Source organism: Neopelma chrysocephalum, unplaced genomic scaffold, assembly GCF_003984885.1.
Source record: "Neopelma chrysocephalum unplaced genomic scaffold, ASM398488v2 Primary Assembly neopelma1_44, whole genome shotgun sequence".
Taxonomy (NCBI): domain Eukaryota; kingdom Metazoa; phylum Chordata; class Aves; order Passeriformes; family Pipridae; genus Neopelma; species Neopelma chrysocephalum.
In genome coordinates, this window is record NW_020897703.1 from 3934238 (window position 1) to 3955703 (window position 21466).

Sequence of the window (21466 nt, forward strand, 5' to 3'; positions counted from 1 at the left end):
CTGCTGTTTCTGTGGCACCTGAGTGAATGACAGGACCCTGCCACTGAAGTTCTGAGCCACTTTGCTGAGCTTTCATTTCCAGCACAGATACACAGGTGCATCACCACCAATGCCGGGACACCACGTCCTAGGAAGAGAGACAGGACACCAAGAAGGTGGGCCATGGCCCCACTGAAGTTCCTTGCACAAATGAGGCAGGGGGTTCAACACACTAAGGTGTCCTGTACTACAAGGTCGAGTGGCCAGCTGAGAGGGGGCAGCACTGCTGTGCCGTGCCACAAGGAGCTGGAGGCAGGAACCAGGTGGCAGCACCTCATATTCACCATGGAAAAGCCCACAGCTTTGCAGCTCAAATGCTGTATTTCTTGGGTTTGCTCTGCACATTACTAGCAAATGCCAAGGAAAAAAGAAAAGACCAACAAAAACTTTCAAAAATATTTGAGAAAACCTGTGCCAAAATCTCCTTAGACGTGTATCCATGACTAAGCACGAGAACCGAATTGCTTCTGCCATACAGAGGGTGCTGCTTGCTGGTCACGGCCTAAAAGCACTGATGCAGCAACAAGCACAGCTTAATTGCCGAGAAGCTCACATATTAATAGCAGAATTTTCGGTCAGAAACATGTGAAAGCCTGTAGGCTTTGGAGCAGTAAAATAGAATTGGGGCCGTATGGTGACAGAACAAAGTCTGCTGAAGAGTGTTGTATTTTCTGCCTTTGAAAGGGACTTTCCAGAGCTGTCAGCTGAGCTGCAGAATTAGAAACCTGACATTGCAGCAATCAGTTTTTAGATTTCGAGCTGTTCAAATGACTTCTCTCCAGGGAGGAATATCTAGCATGCAGGAATCAATAGTGAAACAGGTAAAGATGTCAGTGCACAGGGGCAGCCACCCCAACACCATGCCCCAAACAGCCAGGCATATCTGCCAAAAAGGAGTCATGAGAGAGGATGATGGAAAAACTTTGAAAAGACCTCTTTGAATCAGTACCAGAAAGATGATTAGACAATTCACTACATTTGTGAGATTGCAGCTTGATTATATTTGCTTCCACATTACAGATTGATCTTCCAAACACCCTCACTTCACGCTATGCTAGTGCTCCAAGCCACTTTCAGGAGAGATTATAAAAGAGCCTATTTTATCATATCCTCACCTCTGAACACATTACAAGTGACACCGCTTAATTTTAGCCAATCTGAACAGCTAATTAGATGTAAACAGATTGAAAAATTGTACACACAGGACAACTCATTTTTCAAAAGGCCACTAATCTAAACAAACCTGAGTCCATCAATTCACTTCAACATTTGTCTAAATGAATTACAGCATAGGCTTGTCCTGCACTGGCCTTGTGATTCACATAACAGGCTCCCTCCTCTTTTGATGAAAACTTCAGGCACTGTACAAAAGAATAAGTTATTTATTTATCAAGGCCCAATTATAACAAATATGAAGATGCTTCTCTGTCTGTGGACAATGTGTATGAGCCAAAGCAATTCCAGCCTACTCTGGTACCTTCTCTCTCGCCTCCCAAACACATCACACATATCACATCAAATGCAGGGAGGCTCTCTGTAGTAACAGATAAAAATCAAATTATATTTAATCGTGATCAATACTGGTTGCAACTTCAGATCTCTTTGGGTGCAGATCCTCCCCTTGGTCTCGTCCCTTTACACCAGGAGAAATGAGGAGGAAAAGAATACCGGACAGATCCTCCAGAGACAGCTGGTGATCCTCCTCTTCTTCAGGACTCCCTCCAAGCACCAGCTTGGGGTAGACCAGTAAATACACCGGGAGTCAGAGAAGTACTGCAGGACAGGGAGGAGCCCAAAGGGGCCTGTCATGACTCAGGTGAGATATGGAGCTACTGAAGTTATCCAGTGCCAGGCAAGACAAAGAAGTCTTAAGAGGAAAGGCAGTGTGGTGTGGCCTATCTCTAAATACATTAGCCATTAGCACAGCGTTATGCATGAGGTTTCCCACTTGCTACTAAAGCCCACCTCACTTCCCCTACCTGCATATGTAAATGCACACAGTGAGATGGGAGAGGGCAGAGAGAAACAATTGTGTGGATTCTGAAATGAACAAACATATCCACAAAATCAATCCCTTTCCAGACTGCTTAACACAGCAATCTTGCTGAACAAAATAGGGTAAACTCTGCCTATTTCATGTGTAAACTAATTTATGGTACCTAGAATTAAGGGTCTGCTAAGCATATGTTGCAATCTCCCATGCGACAAAGGCCCTGGAGTTAAAAATTCATCCTCATTTGAGCAGAGCAATCCAGACACCCAAGTGTCAAAATTTCAAGTGATGCAGCATCCTCCATAACTTTTAATGACTTACTTCGTTGTGCTATTGCCTTCATTTACAAACACACATCTAAACTTCCCTCGGAGTTTGTCTAGCTTTAATTGCCAGCCTGGCATCTCATTAGACCTTTGTCTGTCAGCATAAAGAGCCCTGCTGCTCATTTGTGTTCCCCACGCTGGTACTTACTGATCATGACCTATGCAGTCCTCTCCTTTCCCCTGACAAAGCCAAAGGCACCAAAGCTTTCATGGCAGTGTTTGTTTGTCACCCTTGGCAGCTCACAGCCCTCTCCTCCCCTGCTTCTCAGTACTTTTGGAGCTACAGTCGCCTCCTCTGGTAATGGTGGAGGTAATCTGACATCCTTAGCCCTGCTCAAGAGTCTGATTCTTAAATATACCAGGCTAATGGTGGCCCTTTGCCCCGTTGTGTTGGCAGAGGACTCACACAAGCCCACTAACTACTAAAACTCCAGCTTTCTTTGTGGCATCACTGTTTCCAGTGGCCTTTCCCCACTCATTCCTCTGCTTTCTTGTCTTTGCTCTGTGGTTGTGGCTTTACATTTGGCCACATCAGAAGGCCTGCTCTACCACCAGTGTACCTAGCTGCAACCTTGAACCACTCATTTCCTACTTTCCCAGTTATATTTGTTGAGAACTTGATGGATGAGGAAAGTATGTGCCCATGTATGCCACTGGTAAAGTAAACAAATAAATAAATAGCATAAGGCTGATCCCTGTGCTGTCCATCTAACAACAATAAATCCACTCATAATTACATCATGGAAGGCAGTTTTTATTCCACTAATTGTGTACCATGTCAATTTTGCACGATTCTTGTCCCTTAATCATAGTTTTATACCGCAACATGCCAAATACTTCACTGACATCTACATACAGCGTATCAAGCAAACTTGTAGCTTCATAAATAACATTTCAATTAGTTGACAGAATCTATTACATCAGCCCACATTGCTCAGCATTAGTTCTCATTTATTTCTTTATTGAGCAGGTCCAGGACTGAATGTCCTGCTCTACCTCAATCAATGTCAGGTTGGCAGGCCTATAAATATCTGGATTTTTTCCCCTTACCCTTTTGAATACCCATGCACCTACATTCTTTTAGACCTTCAGAACTTCCCCGTGTTCTCAGACTTACTGAAAAGCAACATTAAAGGTCCTTAACTAGCTCTCTTTAAACTCCTACCTGCAAGATATTTGGGGCTGTAGAGGTAAAAAGAGCCCTGCTTCAGGGCACCATGCAGCTAGAACAAATCTAACTCCCATGCAGCTAGAACAAATGAGATCAAGAAGTCCAAGGAATTAAAAAAATCATGTGAAATAACATTGGAATGGTTTTGACTACTTCTTTCCTGAATCATGATATTTTCAGAATGCAATTTAGACATCTCTCTATTGTTGAACATTTTGGGCTTCTGTTCAAGTATTCTCCTGAGCAACAAGGCCTAAAAACATTTTATGGGTTTGTTTTAAGTGAAAAACTAAGCACTTTCTGTAACACTATTAAAAAAACTGGGCTAAAAGACTAGGGGCAGAATCTTAAACAACTGGTAGCACCGTACCGCAAAATTTTAACTCGTCTGGATTTGATTATGAATTGTTCTGGATTCCTGGGCTTGCACTACACTCAATAAGCTTGTCCTGTATGTGCAATTACATAAAGTAGGTGGCAACGTCCAGTTTGCTAAGTGTCTGGGAACCAGTCATGCCCTTCCTGAAGATAAGCTCACACTGACTTCAAAAACAGCAAGCAAAATTTCTGCTTTTATTTCCCAATCTCTGAAAGGAAAGAAAGCCTCTTAGACAAAAGGGAATTTAAATATCCAGTGCAGAATATATTAAATTTGCCAGATGCAGCTGAGGTCTGAAATGTTGGAGCTAAAGAAAAGCAAGTACACAAACCTTTAGAGAGACTTGGCAGTTTCCATCCCATTTGTTCTTTTAAAGATCTCATGAGAGCATCTAACAGAATCCTATGTCACGCCAAAACCAGTTCAAAGCAAGCTCACAGTGAATCAGCTTCTTCAATCACTAAACCACAGAATATATTATGAAGAGATGAACAAGGATCTGAGTTCTGGTCACTCCAAGGCTGCCTCAGGTCACACTGGTGTAAGACATCCACATTCAGAAAAAAACCTTAAATGGCACTTAAGCATGTGATAAAAATTAAGCATGTGCTTGAACACATGCTCTTACCCCATGAAGGAAGGTGTTTGTAGTAAGCGTGGTAGAGCCATTTGAAAGCTTAAAAACCATTTGTTTCCCCTATGGAAGAACTCGCTGCACAGAAAAGCAAAACAGTGGGCTAGATTTGCCTCTCACTGTCATCACAGCTAATCTCTAGTGACTCCACAGTTGTCACAAGAAAAATTAATCCAGGTTTACAGAGATGTAGCAGACAAATCTAGACCACTACATCTCTCTTGTATGTTTACAATAAAAGACCAATAAATGGGTATTTGCGATTGGACGTTCCCGTTTAATCTGTTTGCTGGAGTATCACTGGATTTGTTTGATGGTTTGATGACTTAGTTATGTGTGGATTTACAGATTGCACATGATTAGACAGCACATTTTGGATTTTTTTGCTGCATTTTGATGCAGAAAAGCAATTTTCACTCTTAAAACAAAACCAGAGCATCCTCAGTATTTTTTGATGTAGGTGAGCATCTTCCATTCACAGCCTCCTTGCGCAGCTCTGAACTACTTACAAGAAGTGCTAAAAACCATAAAGAATTGCATAATGTAGGGAAGAGGCTATGAATGAACGTCATTCATACTTCTCGCCTACAGAAGTCTGGATCTTCTGCATCTTCTATTCATTTTTTTCGGTTTTGCATGAATGGCTGAAAACGGGCCACAGATCATTCACTACCGGCCAACTTTTTCCCATGGTATTTCTCAGTGTTGATAGCCTGCTTGATGGGAGGGACCTGTGCACTCACACCAAGAACACAGCAAAGACTTCAGCCCATTAATAACAGGGCAAGCAGTTATAAAACACATCATTTTTCATTGGATTTTTGCATGCTAACTTCAGACACAGCAAGGGAAATGCAGGCAGAACCCAGGCAACTAAATCTCAAACCAGCATCTAACAGACTGATACTTTATCTATAACCCTGGAGAGCTTCAAGTTCACAGGAGCTGTGGGGATTTGCTGGAACATCTCAGTCAAGCAGGGTTGATGAGCTCAGTACTTAGCTCAAATGAGAGCCTGAGAGGAATCCAAAAGCTGGTATTCCTATCAACTCCATACCTTCCCAGGATTTCCAAAACTGCTAATGCATTCTACCCAGCACAAAATGCCTTCTAGGCAGGGGCCTAGAAGTCTGGCACTTGTGAATGCCCAAGTGCTTCTCATCTAGTCAACAAAAACATACGGGAACTTCATCCTTTCTGAAGTTTTAAAGGCCATGAAGAGACATTAACTGCCTTTTCCTGACCTAACTCTTATATAGGTCAGATGTGCACCAGCCCTGAACTAGAAGTCACGTAATCATGTTAGGACAGCGAAGAGCCTGAGCTAATAAACCCAGCCTTTCAAGGAGCTTATTGGTTTGGGCTCAGTGCCATGCTGAGGTTAACAAGGTAAAAAACCGTTTAACAAAGGAGACATATATTTGACCATCCACCATCAGGTCAATCATTTAAGACTTAAACATTTCCTCCAGAGGTATTTACCAAGTCAGTTCACGTTGCTTATAGTTGATTCTGTACCTTCTGATGCTGCTTTAAATTATATCTCCCAAATTAAATTAGAGTAGAAGAAGCTTTCCTATTGCCTTATTGCAGTTGACGATAGCATCTGGGGTCAGCAGGTATTCTAAATTCACATGAGAGAAGCCTGTATCACCTGTTACACCCAGGCAAAGAAGGGATGGGATCTGTAGCTCAAAATATCAATTCCTTTTCTTTCTGAGGTTAAACTGGAACTGTCAGAGTATTCTCCCACGTATTGAGAACATGTGTGCATATGTGTGTTTATCAGCATTGCATTTTATACGCTGCTTCATTCAAACCAATATACACTCCAGGTTTTATGGTGCATTTTGGCTCAAGTGTGATTGCTAGGACAGTGTTTACAGCAATATTCACTGTGTTCTGCACAGCCCTGCTCGTTAATCAACATTGTAATAAAGCAGAAACAGAAATCACTGGAAAAGCAGCAGAGCTGCTGAATTCAAGTTAGTCATACAAAACCAGCATGGAGACAAATGCAAATGCAACTGGGTCAAAGTAGTCATTTGCCTGTTGATTAAAGAAAAAAAGATATACATGCTGAATTATGGTTTGCCTTAAAAAATAGCATAGGATTCAAAGTGTTAATTTTTTTCTCCCTATTTTCTCTGGGTTAGTGTTTCAAGATGACTGCTGCCCCATATAGATTTATAATATGTATGTGTTTACTCACACATCTCTAAGTCAACAGGAAAGGCAGACCAGAATACTAAATCTATCATTAAATCTACATGTTGGCACCTACAAAGAGCTGCAGGACTTCAATTTTTTCTAGATAAGATTGAAGGGATAAATTGAAAGAACAAAAAAACAAACAAGTCATGCTTATCCTTAAAATACACACACAAAACAAGAGAGGCAGAGAGATGGAGAAAAGATGGTTTGTGAGGTTGTTGATTTTCAGTTTAAAGCAGTATAATCTCTGATTCTTTCTAGATGGCATATGGGTCTGCTGACAAACACTGTGGTTCAAAAGACCCAGCACTGGCTTGGCTCTGAAGTGGCAAGTGTTGTTCCCAATTCGGACGCTGAAGTGTGATGCAACTTCCAGCCTTTGCCTGACTTGGATATCCAGACTCTGCTTCACAGATTTTATTCTCTCTCTCACTGTGAAGTGCCTCACAGTATCAGGGTGTACCACACTGGATTCCTAATGTTAGAATTAGGACCTCTAGATTCTACTGTAAACGGTGATGATGATATTGATGGATTATGACTTGCTTTTTTCATTCTGCTTTAGTATAGATCATAAAGAATTAACATAAAAATCAAACTAGGATACGATCTGTGTACCCAGGGGCCCATACAATTCCCACTGAAGTCAGTAGGACTTGAATGGAAGTTGAATGAGGCTCTGAAACTAATTCCAGGTAGGTGCTCCTGCACTGCCGTGCTGGTGATCACAGCAACACCTGGTGTGACAGTCACCCACAGTAAACCCATTGGACTGTGAATGCAAGCCAAGCAACAGGGCTGAGAGTGCAGACAATGCAGGGGGGAGAAAGATGTGTTCAGTGTGAAAATGAAACCAAGAAGAGATGTCCTTAGCCCATTAAAAGCTATAATGAAATACGGCATCTCGAGTTTGTCGCTCTTAGAAGGAAGCTAGGAAACGAGAAAGAATTCATTACAAAGCTGTTCAAGACCAAAACATGAATCATTGGGTTCTAAAAAAACCCAGTTGTCTAGAGAACGGCATAGATGAAAATGAATGGAATCTCTTTAAATTACTCTCTGTATAAACTCTTTCACTTTTTCTGCGTTTCTGATTAGTATCTTTCTGGGATGTGGGTTTTTAAATAATTCCACACCATACTCCCAGCTTCTGCAATCAAAACACAGAAATGGCTCTTGATTCTGCATTTTTTGTCTTCATTTACAGGGAAAAATGTCTTCTGCAGTAAGAAACTTGAACACCTACTGTCTTACCCATCTACTGGATAGCCCCAAAAGTGCATGCTGAAGCCTCAGTAATCAAATGACATTAAGGTTCCCCCATCACTTCACAAATTAGGGAACTTCTGTATGTTAGTGCTGCATAAAGGAGAATTAAATCACCTCTGCAAAAGCCCTTAAGATCATTGAAGTGCTAAGAAGCTGGGACCTCTCTGATCGCAGTGTGCCTGACAGGAAAGCAAAAAACCCCAAATCCTACACAATAAATTGAGAAGATTTCTCTGCAAACCCAGGTGGAAATATGTGGAAGGAAAACATGGCAGCAAAACACAGCCTCTGGCTGTATTGTTCAAGCTCTGCCTAGTTTCCTGACAAAAGGAGGTTTGTGTGACCACATGGTGTGCTTGTCTACATTTGTCCACTGCACCAACCCCTTTCCAGCTATTTTGAACCCTTTAGCAATTCTAATTTCATGTGATGAGCTCCGCAGAGGGAACAGCAGTACTGAAAGCTGAAGTGGTGTCAGTCACGGGGGAAACCACCTCAGCAACGCTGAAGTGTTGCACTACCCTGTGACCTGTCAGCACTCCAACACAACAAGAAACCAGGCAAATCAGGCAGAGAACGACTGCTCCTAAGGGCTCCCAGTGCCCAAGGTATCTCAGGTGCCTCACTGCAGACGTACCCAGCACCTCTGACACCTAGAGCCTCCAGCACAGCCCCATTCTGCTGAATTAGGCAGAGGTATGGCTGGCTGGGAGGGTCCCTATGGCTGTAGTTTTGCTAAAAAAAATGCTGCACTGGTTAGTTTTTTAACAACTACTGGTTGGAGAAGCATAAGAAAGGAAAATTTTTCAGAAAAACAGAGACCACAAAAGATTGCCTAAGACCTCGGGCTTCTCACAGAAGCATATCCCACTCATGATTGCTGGAGTGGATTTTACAAGACTTTCTGTGATGACATCGAAAATTTATTACAGCTTTTACAACAGGACCATGTCTAATAAAGGGTGATGTAGTGTCAATATTTACTTGGCTGGATTTAGCTTCTTGGGGCACATAAATATACTTTTGTACTTTAAGAACCACCATAGCTGCCCACTAAATCTTGAATAATACAAGGCAGCTTTGTAGACCTTTAAACACATGTACCAACTTGGTTCTTTCTCCTTCAGGAATCTGCTTCCTTACTACTTGCCCAGTCAGTCCCAAGGTCCTGTTCTGCTCATCAGAATTCTGTCAACCTTAGCTTCTAAAATGAAACTGTTTGGAAACTTTGCTTTTAAATTCCTATGCTTTTTAAGAATGGAATTCATTACTTTCAGAAAGTGACCAGGTTTGTTTTCCCACTACCTCAGTACACAGATTTAACAGAATATTCTGAGTTGGAATGGACCCACAAGGATTCTTGGGTCCAACTCTTAAGTGTGAAAACACTGTCATGCATATAAATCAAACTGCAGATTTCTGATAAGCGCTGAGTAAGGAATTTCTCTGGTGTAATGGTCTAGAAAGACAATCTAAAAGGACCTTGGAGTAAAATAAGAATAACTGGAAAAAAGTTTTGAAAATTAATAGCCATATTTTATGTTGTGGTCTTGGGTGAGCCAGATCTGAAGCATTTTAAAGTGTCCTGACTTCCAGAAAGCAGCCTGAGTCCAATATCAGAAAATCAGGTCCCTTGCAGGTGCCTCATGCTCATGTTGTTGAGCACTTCATAGGTAAAAATAATACTTTATGTACACATTGCACTTTCTAATATACTGGGTACCAAAATTAAACAAGGACTAGGTGATATTTTGCCAAATAACATGACTGCGTTTGAAAAACCTGAATCCAACCAGGACCAGCCACAAAACTGGGTAAGAGCCCAGACCTGCTGTCTGTGTCTTAAGCAGAAAGCTGGCTCAGCTGTGGTGGCTGCCCCAGCTGGAGGAGTCCAGCAGCATCCCAGCCCAACGCTGACCTTGCCCTTCCGCTGCCATGGGGGTCCTAGAGATTACTCAGGGAGCTTGGGCAAAAATGAGGGTAACTTAAGGACAATCTTCCATAGCTATCTAAAATAACCCTGGCCTTCACAGAGAAGCCTGACCTGCCAGCCCCACCTGCAAGTAGCACCCAAAAGTCACATTCCCTACCCCACGGCAGAGCATTAGCCACACCCGACATTTATACTTTCAAGGACTGCTGTCAAACAAGCAAATCCATTAATGACTGCACCTAAGAAATAAAAAAAATAACTAAAAAAACCCCCAAACCAACCCCCAACTTAAAGGCTAGTTTGCCTATATTTTACAGTATCCCCTGCATGCCACAAAGGGCTTGGACTATTTCTATGTTCTGTTTTGCTGTTGCTGTCCTTATAAAAACACATTGTTCTTTCCCTGTGACATTTCTTCATATCTTTGAAAGAGTGCTCTCTGTTGCCACAGAATATTTGGCTTGAATCCTCCAGTGAGGAGGAGCCAAGGGTTTGGCTCATGTTTTAAAAACAAAAGAAATATTACCCTAAATATAAAACAAATGAGTGCAACTGTAACAGTAGATGGAGATAGAGCTCCTAGCACAACCTATGAATAATTCCAAGTCCTATTAGAAGTAACACAGCTTTCTGAATTTCCCTGGAAAACAGCATGTCATGATTACGTTCCAACTTGACTAAAATGCAAAATACCACTTTTTTTCAAAGAAAGAGCTGAACAAAAGACAATATGTAGTGCGACAACTAAATTGCAAAGCATATCCACTTAAAATATGAAATTGTGAAAGACAATGTGTGTACACAGAAGCACAGAGATATTGAAATATGGCTCTTACCTCCATCCCCAGATCCTGAGCCGGCATCTGAGAAAAAAAACAGAGAGAAATTTATATTCTTGTGCTACAGCATGTCCCGTATGCATGCAAAGTAAGACTTCAGTTAAGTGTGCTACAGCATACCTTACGTTTGATGTCATCCCTGGGTAAATTATAGAGATCTAATCTGAATGTAGCTAACTCAAGCCATCTTTTTCACGTCTCCATTTTTTTTTCTTTAAAGTCTCTATATCAGACAAAAATAACATAAGCCATGGAATGCTGTAATGTCCTCATAAGTCTCTGCCTCATTTTGCTGTATTAAGACCAATAAAGCTTTGTTCCCAACAGTTGTGCAAAGTTACTTCACTTGGTCACTACTAAGTCCTCACCACCAAGGAGAAATTTTAAAACCCATTTGTTTGAGGACAGACCAATTGTAAATTCATGTCATTATCTTTACAAAACAGTGACATCTCATGAGATCATAGCTAGCTGGAACAAACCGTTAAATTACTATTATTCAAAGTCTTCAGATAAATGATTAAAATTCCATTTTTCTCAAGGTTGTTGCTGAGTTTCAACATTGAGTGATTTATCTTTATTTTTCCTCTTCTCAACATTTTGTTGGCTGGAATGATGAGAGCCACAAATTTAGAAAGTGCAACATCACAAAACTGCCAAGCCCAGAGCTTCATTAAGAAACTTCCTAAGCAAGGCAAGTACAGAAATACACACACCTAGGGTTACCAAAAATAATGCATAAGAGGAGTTTCTTCTGTAGGGAAGGGAGGGAGGTTGCCATCCTATCCTCCCCCTTAGTGAAACATGCATTTACCAGCAACAAGATTAATAGAAAGAGTTTGGAAGGGCTGCTTTAGGATCCAATTACCCTATGAACTGTTAGGTCTCGTTTACTGACAGCAAGGTCTGGTGGATCTGAACTGGCTTGTACATGCCATCACTGCTCAAAATTAAAACAGGAAAGAAAAATCTTTGTTTAAATAATTGGTTGCAAGAACTGCTTAAAATGTTAGATTTATACAGCAAGGCTGCAAAGGACAGATGCAAAGGGGGGCTGAAAAAGGGAACAGAAATAACGGTGTTTTCCCCATGACCATGTCCTGAATTTTCCTGATTTCATCTTTTGTCCTGATGTTCTTTCCCAAATGAGCTACTGGGGAAAGAGGAAAGAAAGATGTCTTCACCTCAGTGGCCTCATGGGTCTGGGAAGCACTGCTTTTACAAGTGTGTCAGGTCTCCCCCAGCACAGAAAAAGAAATGAACGCCTGCTGTCCCCTGCCTCCCACAATGAGCTACTGCGGTATCTGGCTCTTTGGAGGGAAAAGACCTTGTGTCTCTCTTCCTGCCCTACCCTTCAGTGCCCAGATCCCTGCCTGCTCAGGAGGGCTGCTCAATGCCAGCTCTTCCAGAAGCTGGGGATTCTTGAGCACCATCTCTCTGCCCCATCCCATGGGGAAAATCTAAGGCACATGGCTGCTCCCTCCTCCACTAAACCTCCTCCTTGGGAGAAAGAAAAAGAGGCCAAAGACCTTGATCAAGACTTTAGGAAACTCTTTTTTTTCCCCCCTTCTCTGTTTCTGAAATCCACAATATGTTTCAAAGAGAATGCTTCCAATACAGTCATTGCCAGCAGGCAAGTGTTAGCAAAGTTGTAGCAATGCACTGAAATTATCCCTTTAATCTAAAAGTTTGAACCAAAAAAAGACCAGTTGCTGTGCTGAGAGAATTTACTAAGTTGAACAAATCCTACACCACAGTAGGCTTTGTCAGCCTGAGCTCCATTTAATACCAATTTATAGACAAAAAAATTGCAGCATATGTTTTTTTGTTCTTGAAAATTGCCAGGTAACAGCTTCAGAGGAGAACAACATTTCCAGGGGAAGAAGTTTATTTTCTCTCAGGTGTATGAAACACAAAATTACAGCACTGAAAAAAGTTTGTCTAATGCACTTTTTATTGACTCCTCCATCCTCAGCCAAGAAAAAATTCTGCTTTAAGTTTAAAGAACTCTCTCAAGAACAAAGACTTACTCCTCCTGCTCTTTTCAAGTTAACTTCACTGCCCACCTCTAGTAGATACTGAGCACGAAAGAAAAACATCAAGAACTCCTGCACATAAGCAACTCAGTTTTCCTGACAGGTTTTGCTCATTCACCTTTCTAGCTGCTTCATAAAAGCAGAGATATACACAGGTCACGATGCTCAGAGTTAAGCAAAGATATCTCACATGCCAGTCAGTTTTCACAAGTCCAGAACAAAACACCTGTTGCACAGACCTGTTCATTTAGTGTGTTTTGGACTAAATCTTCAGGTGGTGTAAATAGGCATGACTCATTACAACCAGTGGTCTGTTAATCATACCAGCTGGGAATCTGGCCCTACAAGGATAAGGAAAAACCTAAGAAAGTGGATTGCAGGCAATAATGCTCCAGTTCTCTCTCTCCAGATTATGGAGAGGTTTGTGGTAATCCAGATGCCCATTTATCAGACATCTGCTCACTTAATCTGCTTCCAATAACTTGTCATAGCAGCTCAGAAGCGTACACAGGGCACAGGATGATCAGGAGCACAAGATACATATTAAAAAAACACAAATCAACTTCTGCGCTGAGCTCTTCAAAACAGTGTCATTGGCATAGCGTATCATAGATTGTGAGTCTACACAAAGTTACTTAAAAGGGAAGGGTGGCAGCAATTTATCATACCCAAGATTGCAAAGAATTAACCTGTAATGAATTCAAAGCAAGAATCCAAATGGCTTTTGCCATCCAGAGGTTATTTTACTTGGGGGCACGGCAGGGTCCACAGGCAGCCTGGAGTGCGCTGTACGTACCTGTCGCACACGATCCTTCGGACACGAGGAGTATTTCGCTCTGCTGCTTGCAGGCAGCCTGTTTCAAGTAGCATTCATTCTGGTAGGTGTCACCGTTGGAGCCACACACGGGCACGTAGTCATTGTTACACTGGTGGGAATGGACACAGAGCAGCAGGGTTAGTCACACAGCATCCTTTTGGGTGCCCCCCCAGCCCCTTCCAGTATTGAAATCCTAAGAAAACAACAGAGAGGGAGACACTGACCCTCCTCTCTTCACCTTTATAGCTACCAGGGGAGAGGGAGGGGGGACTTTTAAAAAGACAAATCAGACTTGAACAGGTGAGGGAAAAGGTAATCTGACTGGGCAAAGTGTTCAATAAGTGCCCAGAGAGAGGCCTCTTCCTGCCAGAATGAGCAGGGTGCATTCCTGGGGAAGGAATATGGGCAAGGCAAAGGGCTCCTTGCATCTGCAATGACAGCTCATGTGTTTCCATTGGATGGGTACAGACAAACTGTAAGGAACAGGCTCACTTTCCCCTCTTCCTGCACACACACTCCCTCACTGCTACGGAGACGGCTGTTTGCACATACACAAGTGTCTGCCTGTGCATCTGTGACTATTTAAGTACTTAGCTATAATTAGAACTAACTGGACAAAGGGAAATTATTTCCGAGACACCTACAACCAAAATCTATCCTTCTTTCTGCTGTGACATTTCTGTTCCCAGCGAGCTGTGGCTGGGATGCTCCACAAAGGTCCAAGCTCTCCCCATGGTGGCCAGTGAGCAGGAGTGGCAGCACTGCAGCAAGCTCAGCGCAGAAGTTTCTCACACCACACACCCCTCCTTCAGCTCATAGTCCTGCTGAGCTCCGCAAACTACCTGCTTGGTTCCCTCTACCGCTGAAAGACAGCTTTGCCCTCTCTTTTTCATTTAAAAAAAAGTAATAATTTCATTTCATATTGAAAATTGGGCAACCTACTGGGTGCAGTTATCATAAGATAATCACACTCGGAGGCTTAGAAATACTTGGATGTGCCCTGTACATGGTAATTATACCAGGGATATGATTATCTCGTGATTACCGTACTCCTGGTATGCCTCATTGTTTAATTAGAACAAATGGAATGATCACAATTATTATTTACGAATGCTCACCTCTGCCTAAATCCGAATAAAAATTTAGAAGAAATCATACATCCTACTTAGCTATATTATGCCACAAAGTATCTGAGGTGTGTTTGTCAGGCACAATGTAAAACGCAGAACAGAAATTTCAGGGATATTAACATCAAAAATGCTTTGAACTGAATGACTACAGAAGCGATTAACACAAACAATTGCATAGATTGCATTAATTGCAGGCCTCCACACAGAACAGCTGCCAAGAAATTATTCATAGTTGGTCAGAGTGACATTTTGATTGGGCCAAAACAAATGACATTTTCCTTTTGCATTGTATTTTCTTAAATCTTCCAATCTGCTGCCCACCCCCAGCGCCCTCTTCCCTCGGAATAAGGAAGAAAACCAACAGCCAAAACAGTAAAAATTCTCTCCTCCTGCTCCTAACAAAGGGTTCCTCCTTGCAGAGATTTCAAACAGTTGATTAAAAGTGTTTCTAGGCTATTTTCACCATTATGTTCCAAATCTGAGCAATGTTTCAAGCATAAAATGCCAACTTCATCCAGAATCTCAACAGCAATTGCTGGAGGCTGATCTGGAATACATAACCGAGACAATTAACACAATCGTGCATATTTTTTAAAGCATGAAGCATCAAATTGTGTTTGCTTTGGACACACTATCTGCTTGTCACCTATGGATTCGTGTGAAATTTGGCCTGAGGCATCTCAACAAGGCTTTGTTACACGTAGAAACAACGTTGGATTCTTTACCCAAGAAACAAAGAAACAGGGGCAACTTCTCCACCGATTTCGCCCAGAGCAAGGGACGATCTTTTACACTGACTCAGCTGCAGATCTGAAAGGCCAGACGGTTCTACATCAATGGTGAAGTTCTGATCCACAGAAGGGAGTGCTCCATCACTCCAGAAAGGAGTGCTATGAACTAGGCTGGAACTTCTTCTGAAGTTTAGCAATTTTAAAATGTAATTGAGAGACACCAGAGTTTCAGGAAGTATTAACTCTCCTGGGAGAAATTTCTCTGTCTCTCCTGTGCCTTCTGCCCCACTCAAGCTTGGCTTTGGCCGGTGGAGGTAGACGATACTCCATGGTGAGCACAGGTGATGAAGCCTTTTCTTTCTCCAGCTATGCTGGTCAAAGATGTATTTTTTTCATCTGCTCCCCACTCTTCCCACCACCGCCTTTGAAAAACTAGTATTTAGATGGAAAAGGTGAGAGCCACAAGGAACAAAGGAAATGATATCTTCCCAGATGGATCCTGCCTTGGCTTTGAGCTGGAAACTGTAGTGGAGGTTACCCAGAAAAGAAGACAAGACCACTGATGAGAAGGTTGTGATGTTAGTCACCAGGTTTTTCCCAACCCACCAGAGCTAGACTCACATTTGACCGTGCTAAATCCCGTACTCGCAGCAATTCACTGTCATAAAATACTTCTTGCTAGTACTGGAGAATATCAGATGTTGAAAGTCAGTTTCCTCAGTCTAGTAACATGTTTCTGCCATTGCTTTAGGGCTCAGTAGACTAAGCCCTAGATGTAAGAATGATTCTTCATGCCCCAAGTAAGGACTGATCGAGCACTCAGGGAAATCCATGTCAAAACTCCCAGTAAACCTCACAGCACAGTGCAACACCATCCACTTCTCTCTCATATATGCAAGTTTTTAAAATACAGCTGTAAAGTAGGGAAATGGATACAACCAATTCAGCCAAGTGTCAGTCAAAGGCTGCCTTCATCAGCACTTGCAGCCTCGAGTGCCCACTGTCACAGCCAGGGACAAACCAGCTTTGCAAGTGTTTGGGTCAGTGCTGGACACTGAAAGTAGGTGGTTCGTTTTTTTAAAGAAAATGGTAACCTGTATAACTCTTCCTCCTGGTAACACTGTTAAAAGTTTGACCTCCTTCTGGTCTCCTGGATTAACTACCCCCAAAATGGCCCCTACGTCTGGAACCAAGTAGCACAAAAATATATTCCAGAAATACAACAAAGCTGCAAGTTGGACAGGTGATGTTCCAGCCCCATAAACATTGAATACATTCAACATGCATGAAAAAAGGACTCCTTCCTCACATAAGAAACAGTGACTGAACCCAGTCCTGGTGGCTAAAGACACTGATGGAAATACCTTGGTATATTTTTTGATATGTTCATGAAATATAAGGAGAGTCCAAGCTGCCAGACCTATAGCTTTGGGCAGACAGGTGCAGATCCCAGCAAGCCATGTCTCCAACCACATGCCTGCTGGCACAGCTCTACCCATCCTGTTGGACCCGCTGAGTTTGAGGGAAGGAAAGGGTGGTGATTTCCCCCATGCTCAGCCCCACTGCTGGAGACAGCACTGTCCCAGTGCCTTCCCTCCCTGCCAGCACCAAGGTCGGGGCTTGCCTTGAGCTGGGACGGGTCTAAATTTCCTGATCAAAGTGCAACATGTTGTTTTCAAATTCAATACATGTCTCATTCTGAGGAGTCACAGTAGACTATGACAAGAAAACCAGCTGATATGAACCTCTTTCTCAGTACATGCCTGCTGGCTCTCCAGGGATAGAAGCCTAACTCAGGTGTTCCAGAGCAGTCTGATCACATTCAGCCTTTCAAATACAAATAAATTAATTTTAACTCCACTTGGACAGACATGATGCATCTGCGATTCCGGTCTGAAAAAGCCCAGATCAAGACTGCTGCAGCCCTGCTACTCATTTCTGCCTTCACCAGCCCAGGACTCTTCATCAGTACGGAAGCAAAATTAGCTTTTCAACCTTGTCTATTCTCTCCAGTTGCAGCTAAAGTCCCCGGCAAATTCTGAAGAAAACATAAAACATAGTTATAACAATGAGGATTCTGCTATTGATTTGTTCATTATCACCCCAAACAGTTGCCACTGAAATGGGGACTTGAGTTCTGATGGAAGACTCCCTTACTCGTGACATAAATTACCTGGCCAGCTCTGCCTCACTTAGCCAGCCTCAGACCCTGCGCTACAAGTTAATTTTCTACTTGGGTGGCATATCTTTTTGGCTTGTCACATTGTCCACTGATGTTACAAGAGAAGCTAACATGCCCCCAAGCTCTGCCTGTATCAAAGCACACGCGTTCGACTACAGAAGCCCCCGGCACCACACCGCCCTTCGCAGCGCTGGCACAGGATCAGCCACAGGTAATTTGCCCTCCAAGGTCACAGTCAGCCCTGCGGCTCCACAGAGGGCTCATATCAAGACAAAGAGCGTCAAGTGTTCACAGGGCCTGATCCAAAGGCCACTGGAAGCAAAGATTACAGTTGATTTCAACCCATTTTCTAGTGATCAAGCAGGCTCAACTCAGTCTTTTGATCTTTTTAACATATTCATATACCAATTATCTGATTTCCTGAAATCTGTTTCACCTCCTCCCTACAGAACTGCTAAACTCAGCATACCTATAGTGTTCACTTCTCAAAGAGGAGGTGACACAGCCCAGAGAGGTTTACTTAGCTTCATTTATCCAAAATCACCAGGGACCAGCATCTTGCCCTGGGAAGACAGTGCTCCCAATGCCTTCTTCCCTGCCGATAGCAACATCTGAGTTTGCTCCTTCCAGGCTATGAGTCCACTGCTTTATGCCAAATGGCAACACCAAACTGGGACCAAAGACAAGTCCCAATAACTCTCAGTAGCTTCTCCAAGTTCCTGGTGCTCATGGCACAACCTCTGCCCTCGCTTACCACCAAGCAATGGGACACATTACAGACATCTCACTGCCTTACAAATTTTCCTTAGAAAGAGAAAATAGATCACTGCACATGCTGAGCCAAGGCAAATGCTCACAACAGCATTCTCACACTGAATTTTTGACTGCATGCAAACTCCAAATGGAATAAAAAACTCCCATGGTCAATATGAATTTTCTCCCAACATGGAAAACACAAGCACTTCAGAAAACAACTGTCTTGCTCCTATTAGAGAAAAATCCTTCCTAGGGTTTTTCTCTGAAGACATATTTGGCTCTAGAAATATACACGGTACTTGTCATGCTTCAAAGTGAATAGTCTATCAAAGCTCAATATTAACATAATCATTACAGATGTGCACGATCTTGAACTGTGCACTATTTGGCCTGCCCTTCTGTAAAAATTCAAAGCAGCATTATAAGTTTCACCACTTCACAAATCCACATTAAAATGCAAAAGATCACTGGGGCATAAATACACATACAACCTCGTGCTGGTACATGCTTAAAACTCCTTTAATTTGTTCAGTTTTTATTCAGGTCATTATTTAAAGCCCAGCTGTTTTGTGGGTTGGCTAAAACATATTAAATGGAATCCTTCATAATGAAGTAGTCTGACTTTGAGAATGCCTCAGGTTTAGATGTAGCTATGGGAGGAAGAGAGAAGAACTAGAAGGAAAAATCCCTACTACTCAGTAATAGCTCTCCTAAAACTATATAAAACCTAAAGGAAGTTCATCATTTTGGAACAGAGGGATTGCTCCTTAATCTGATCAGCTGGGCAGATAAACAGGCAGAAGCATTGTCACTATGCAGCCCTTCCTGAAAATATTGCATAAGCACATTACAGATCCATTTCTTTAACTAGATCAGAACTCCGAATACAATAAGCCATGATCTGTATCAGAAATGAATTTAGAAAGGACTCTAAATCCTTGTTAAAAGGGTAGAGATGAAAAATCAGAAATGCACAACCTGAAACTGCAGACCCAAAGGGACATTTAAAGCCACAGCATCCGCATTTTCCAAGAGAAACTTACGCCTTCTTGACACCAGTTGGTTCTCCTGCCAGCATTTTTTACATGCTGCCAGGTTTTCCCTCTAACTTCTCCGCACATAGAGAAATAAATTGCCAAGTGATAGGTAATAAAGGTAGATCCTTGATTTGTATTCTCATTAGCGAATTAGAGAACGAAATATCAATCCTCTTACCTTGAACTGACAGACACAAGTCACACTGTCTCCAATCCTTAAACACTCCCCATCAAATTTACAGGTATTGGTGTCGCAGAGAAAGAGATCATTTTCTCTGTCATCGTAACCTCAAATGTAAAGAGGGAAAAAAACAAGTCAGCTTTGGTCTAGCAAGAGGAACAATATGGGATGATTGCATTTTAATGCACACGGTACAATAACCTTGTTGATGAAATAACAGAGTCCAGATTTTCTTTTGTCCTTCCCTCTCCTCAGTTTTTCACTTCTTCTCTTATGTCTCCCTCAGTGTTTCTCTTAGTCCATATTCCCCAGTACCTCACACACTTTTTTTTTCCTATTTCACAGACTTGGTTTCCTCAAAAGTCACCTGGTAATTATGCTATTTCATGGCTCTAGGTTGGAAATGTCATCAACTTATCCCCATCCGATCACAAATCTGTTGGACAAAAGTCCAAATTGGAATTTCGCCAGCCCGTGACACAACAAAGCCCCCAATAATAAAGACAAACAGGCTGTGTGTTTTCCGTGATGGTCTGCCTGATTCCAATGAAGATTGATGACCTCTAAGTTAACAGGAGAAGTGCCAGGTTTCCCACAAGCCGCTGAGTGAACCTAGCTCTTTGCCTTCATTTTCTCCAGGAAAAACCAACAGATCTGACTGAAGATTCAGTTCACGAACACAAGCATGAATTTCAGATTTTGCTAGCTGACTTCCCACTCCAACAGCGTGCAGCAAGGTATTAAACAAAACAGCTATATCAGACTCCAAACCCATTAAGATCTGAATCCATTGATTTTTTTAAAAAACATCCGAGTGCTCTTAACCATATCACTACACGTTTAAAATGAAGAGCTTACAGTGCAAATTCCCTCCGATGTAACACATTATGTACGATCCACACAGTACCCCAAATAACGCTCTTTCCCTAAAAAGGCTACTACACTCTAATTTCCCAATTATTCGGTGTATCGGAGAAGGACCGGCTGCTGACCTACATAGGAAACTCATTATAAAGGTCAGCCCGACTTTAAGGAACAGGCAGCGCGTTCCCGGTGTCGCGGTGTCCATCCCCCGATCTGCTCTCCGTTCGGTGCGCACGGGAACAGCCGCCCGCAGGATGCGCACACGGGGCCCCGTTTCCCTGCGCCCCACTCCCGCAGTTACACGCCGGGCTGCCCCGTTTCAGCGCAGAGCCGCGCTTCGGGGCCGGGGCTCTCTCTCTCTCTCTGCGCCCGGGGAGCCGCCCGCAGCCGCGGCGCTGCGCACCGGCGGAGGGCGCGGCTGCCGCGCCCGGCGCCGCGGAGCGGGAAAAAGCGGGGCCCCGGCGTCTGCGGCCGCACCGGGAACGGCGGTGAGCCCCGACACCCGGGACTTTTTGCCTTCGCTATTCCCCTGCATACAACGGGACGCGGCATCATCACCCGCTGAAGTTGGCTCCCGCCGGGCTCGCCCGCGCAACTCCGAGCGCCCGGCGCGGCTGCCGGGACACTCGCTGCGGGGCCGGGCGCGGGGTGCTCCGGTGCTTACCGGAGCAGTTCCAGCCGGTGGGCGTCTGGCAGTCGCTTAAGGAGGTAGGGAAGGCCGCCAGCTTGTCGGGGCGGGCGAGGACGAGCAGCACGGCGGGCAGCAGCAGCCAGCAGCAGCAGTCGCAGAGCGTCCAGCCGCCGCCGCCGCCGCCGCACTGCCGGGGCGGGGAGGGCTCCCAGGGCACCATGACTTCCTAACTCAACTCTCCGGCGGCGGCGGCGTGCCCCCCGGGCGGCGCGGCGGGCGGCAGGGACGGGCGGCGGGGCCGCTG

The 21466-nt window shown here is 43.5% G+C and overlaps 1 protein-coding gene across 1 annotated transcript in view; it reads right to left on the reverse strand.

The window, feature by feature from the left end:
- The window catches only part of TMEFF2 (transmembrane protein with EGF like and two follistatin like domains 2), a 128945-nt gene extending 107499 nt beyond the window's left edge, over positions 1 to 21446 (reverse strand). The window contains exons 1-4 of the mRNA XM_027678141.1: positions 21196 to 21446; positions 19665 to 19774; positions 13630 to 13759; positions 10795 to 10821 (exon numbers count right to left, since the gene is read on the reverse strand). Coding sequence (XP_027533942.1) covers positions 10795 to 10821; positions 13630 to 13759; positions 19665 to 19774; positions 21196 to 21382 — 454 coding nt within the window. The 5' untranslated portion in view covers positions 21383 to 21446. The remainder of the gene's footprint in view (positions 1 to 10794; positions 10822 to 13629; positions 13760 to 19664; positions 19775 to 21195) is intronic.
- Positions 21447 to 21466: the final 20 nt, after the last annotated feature.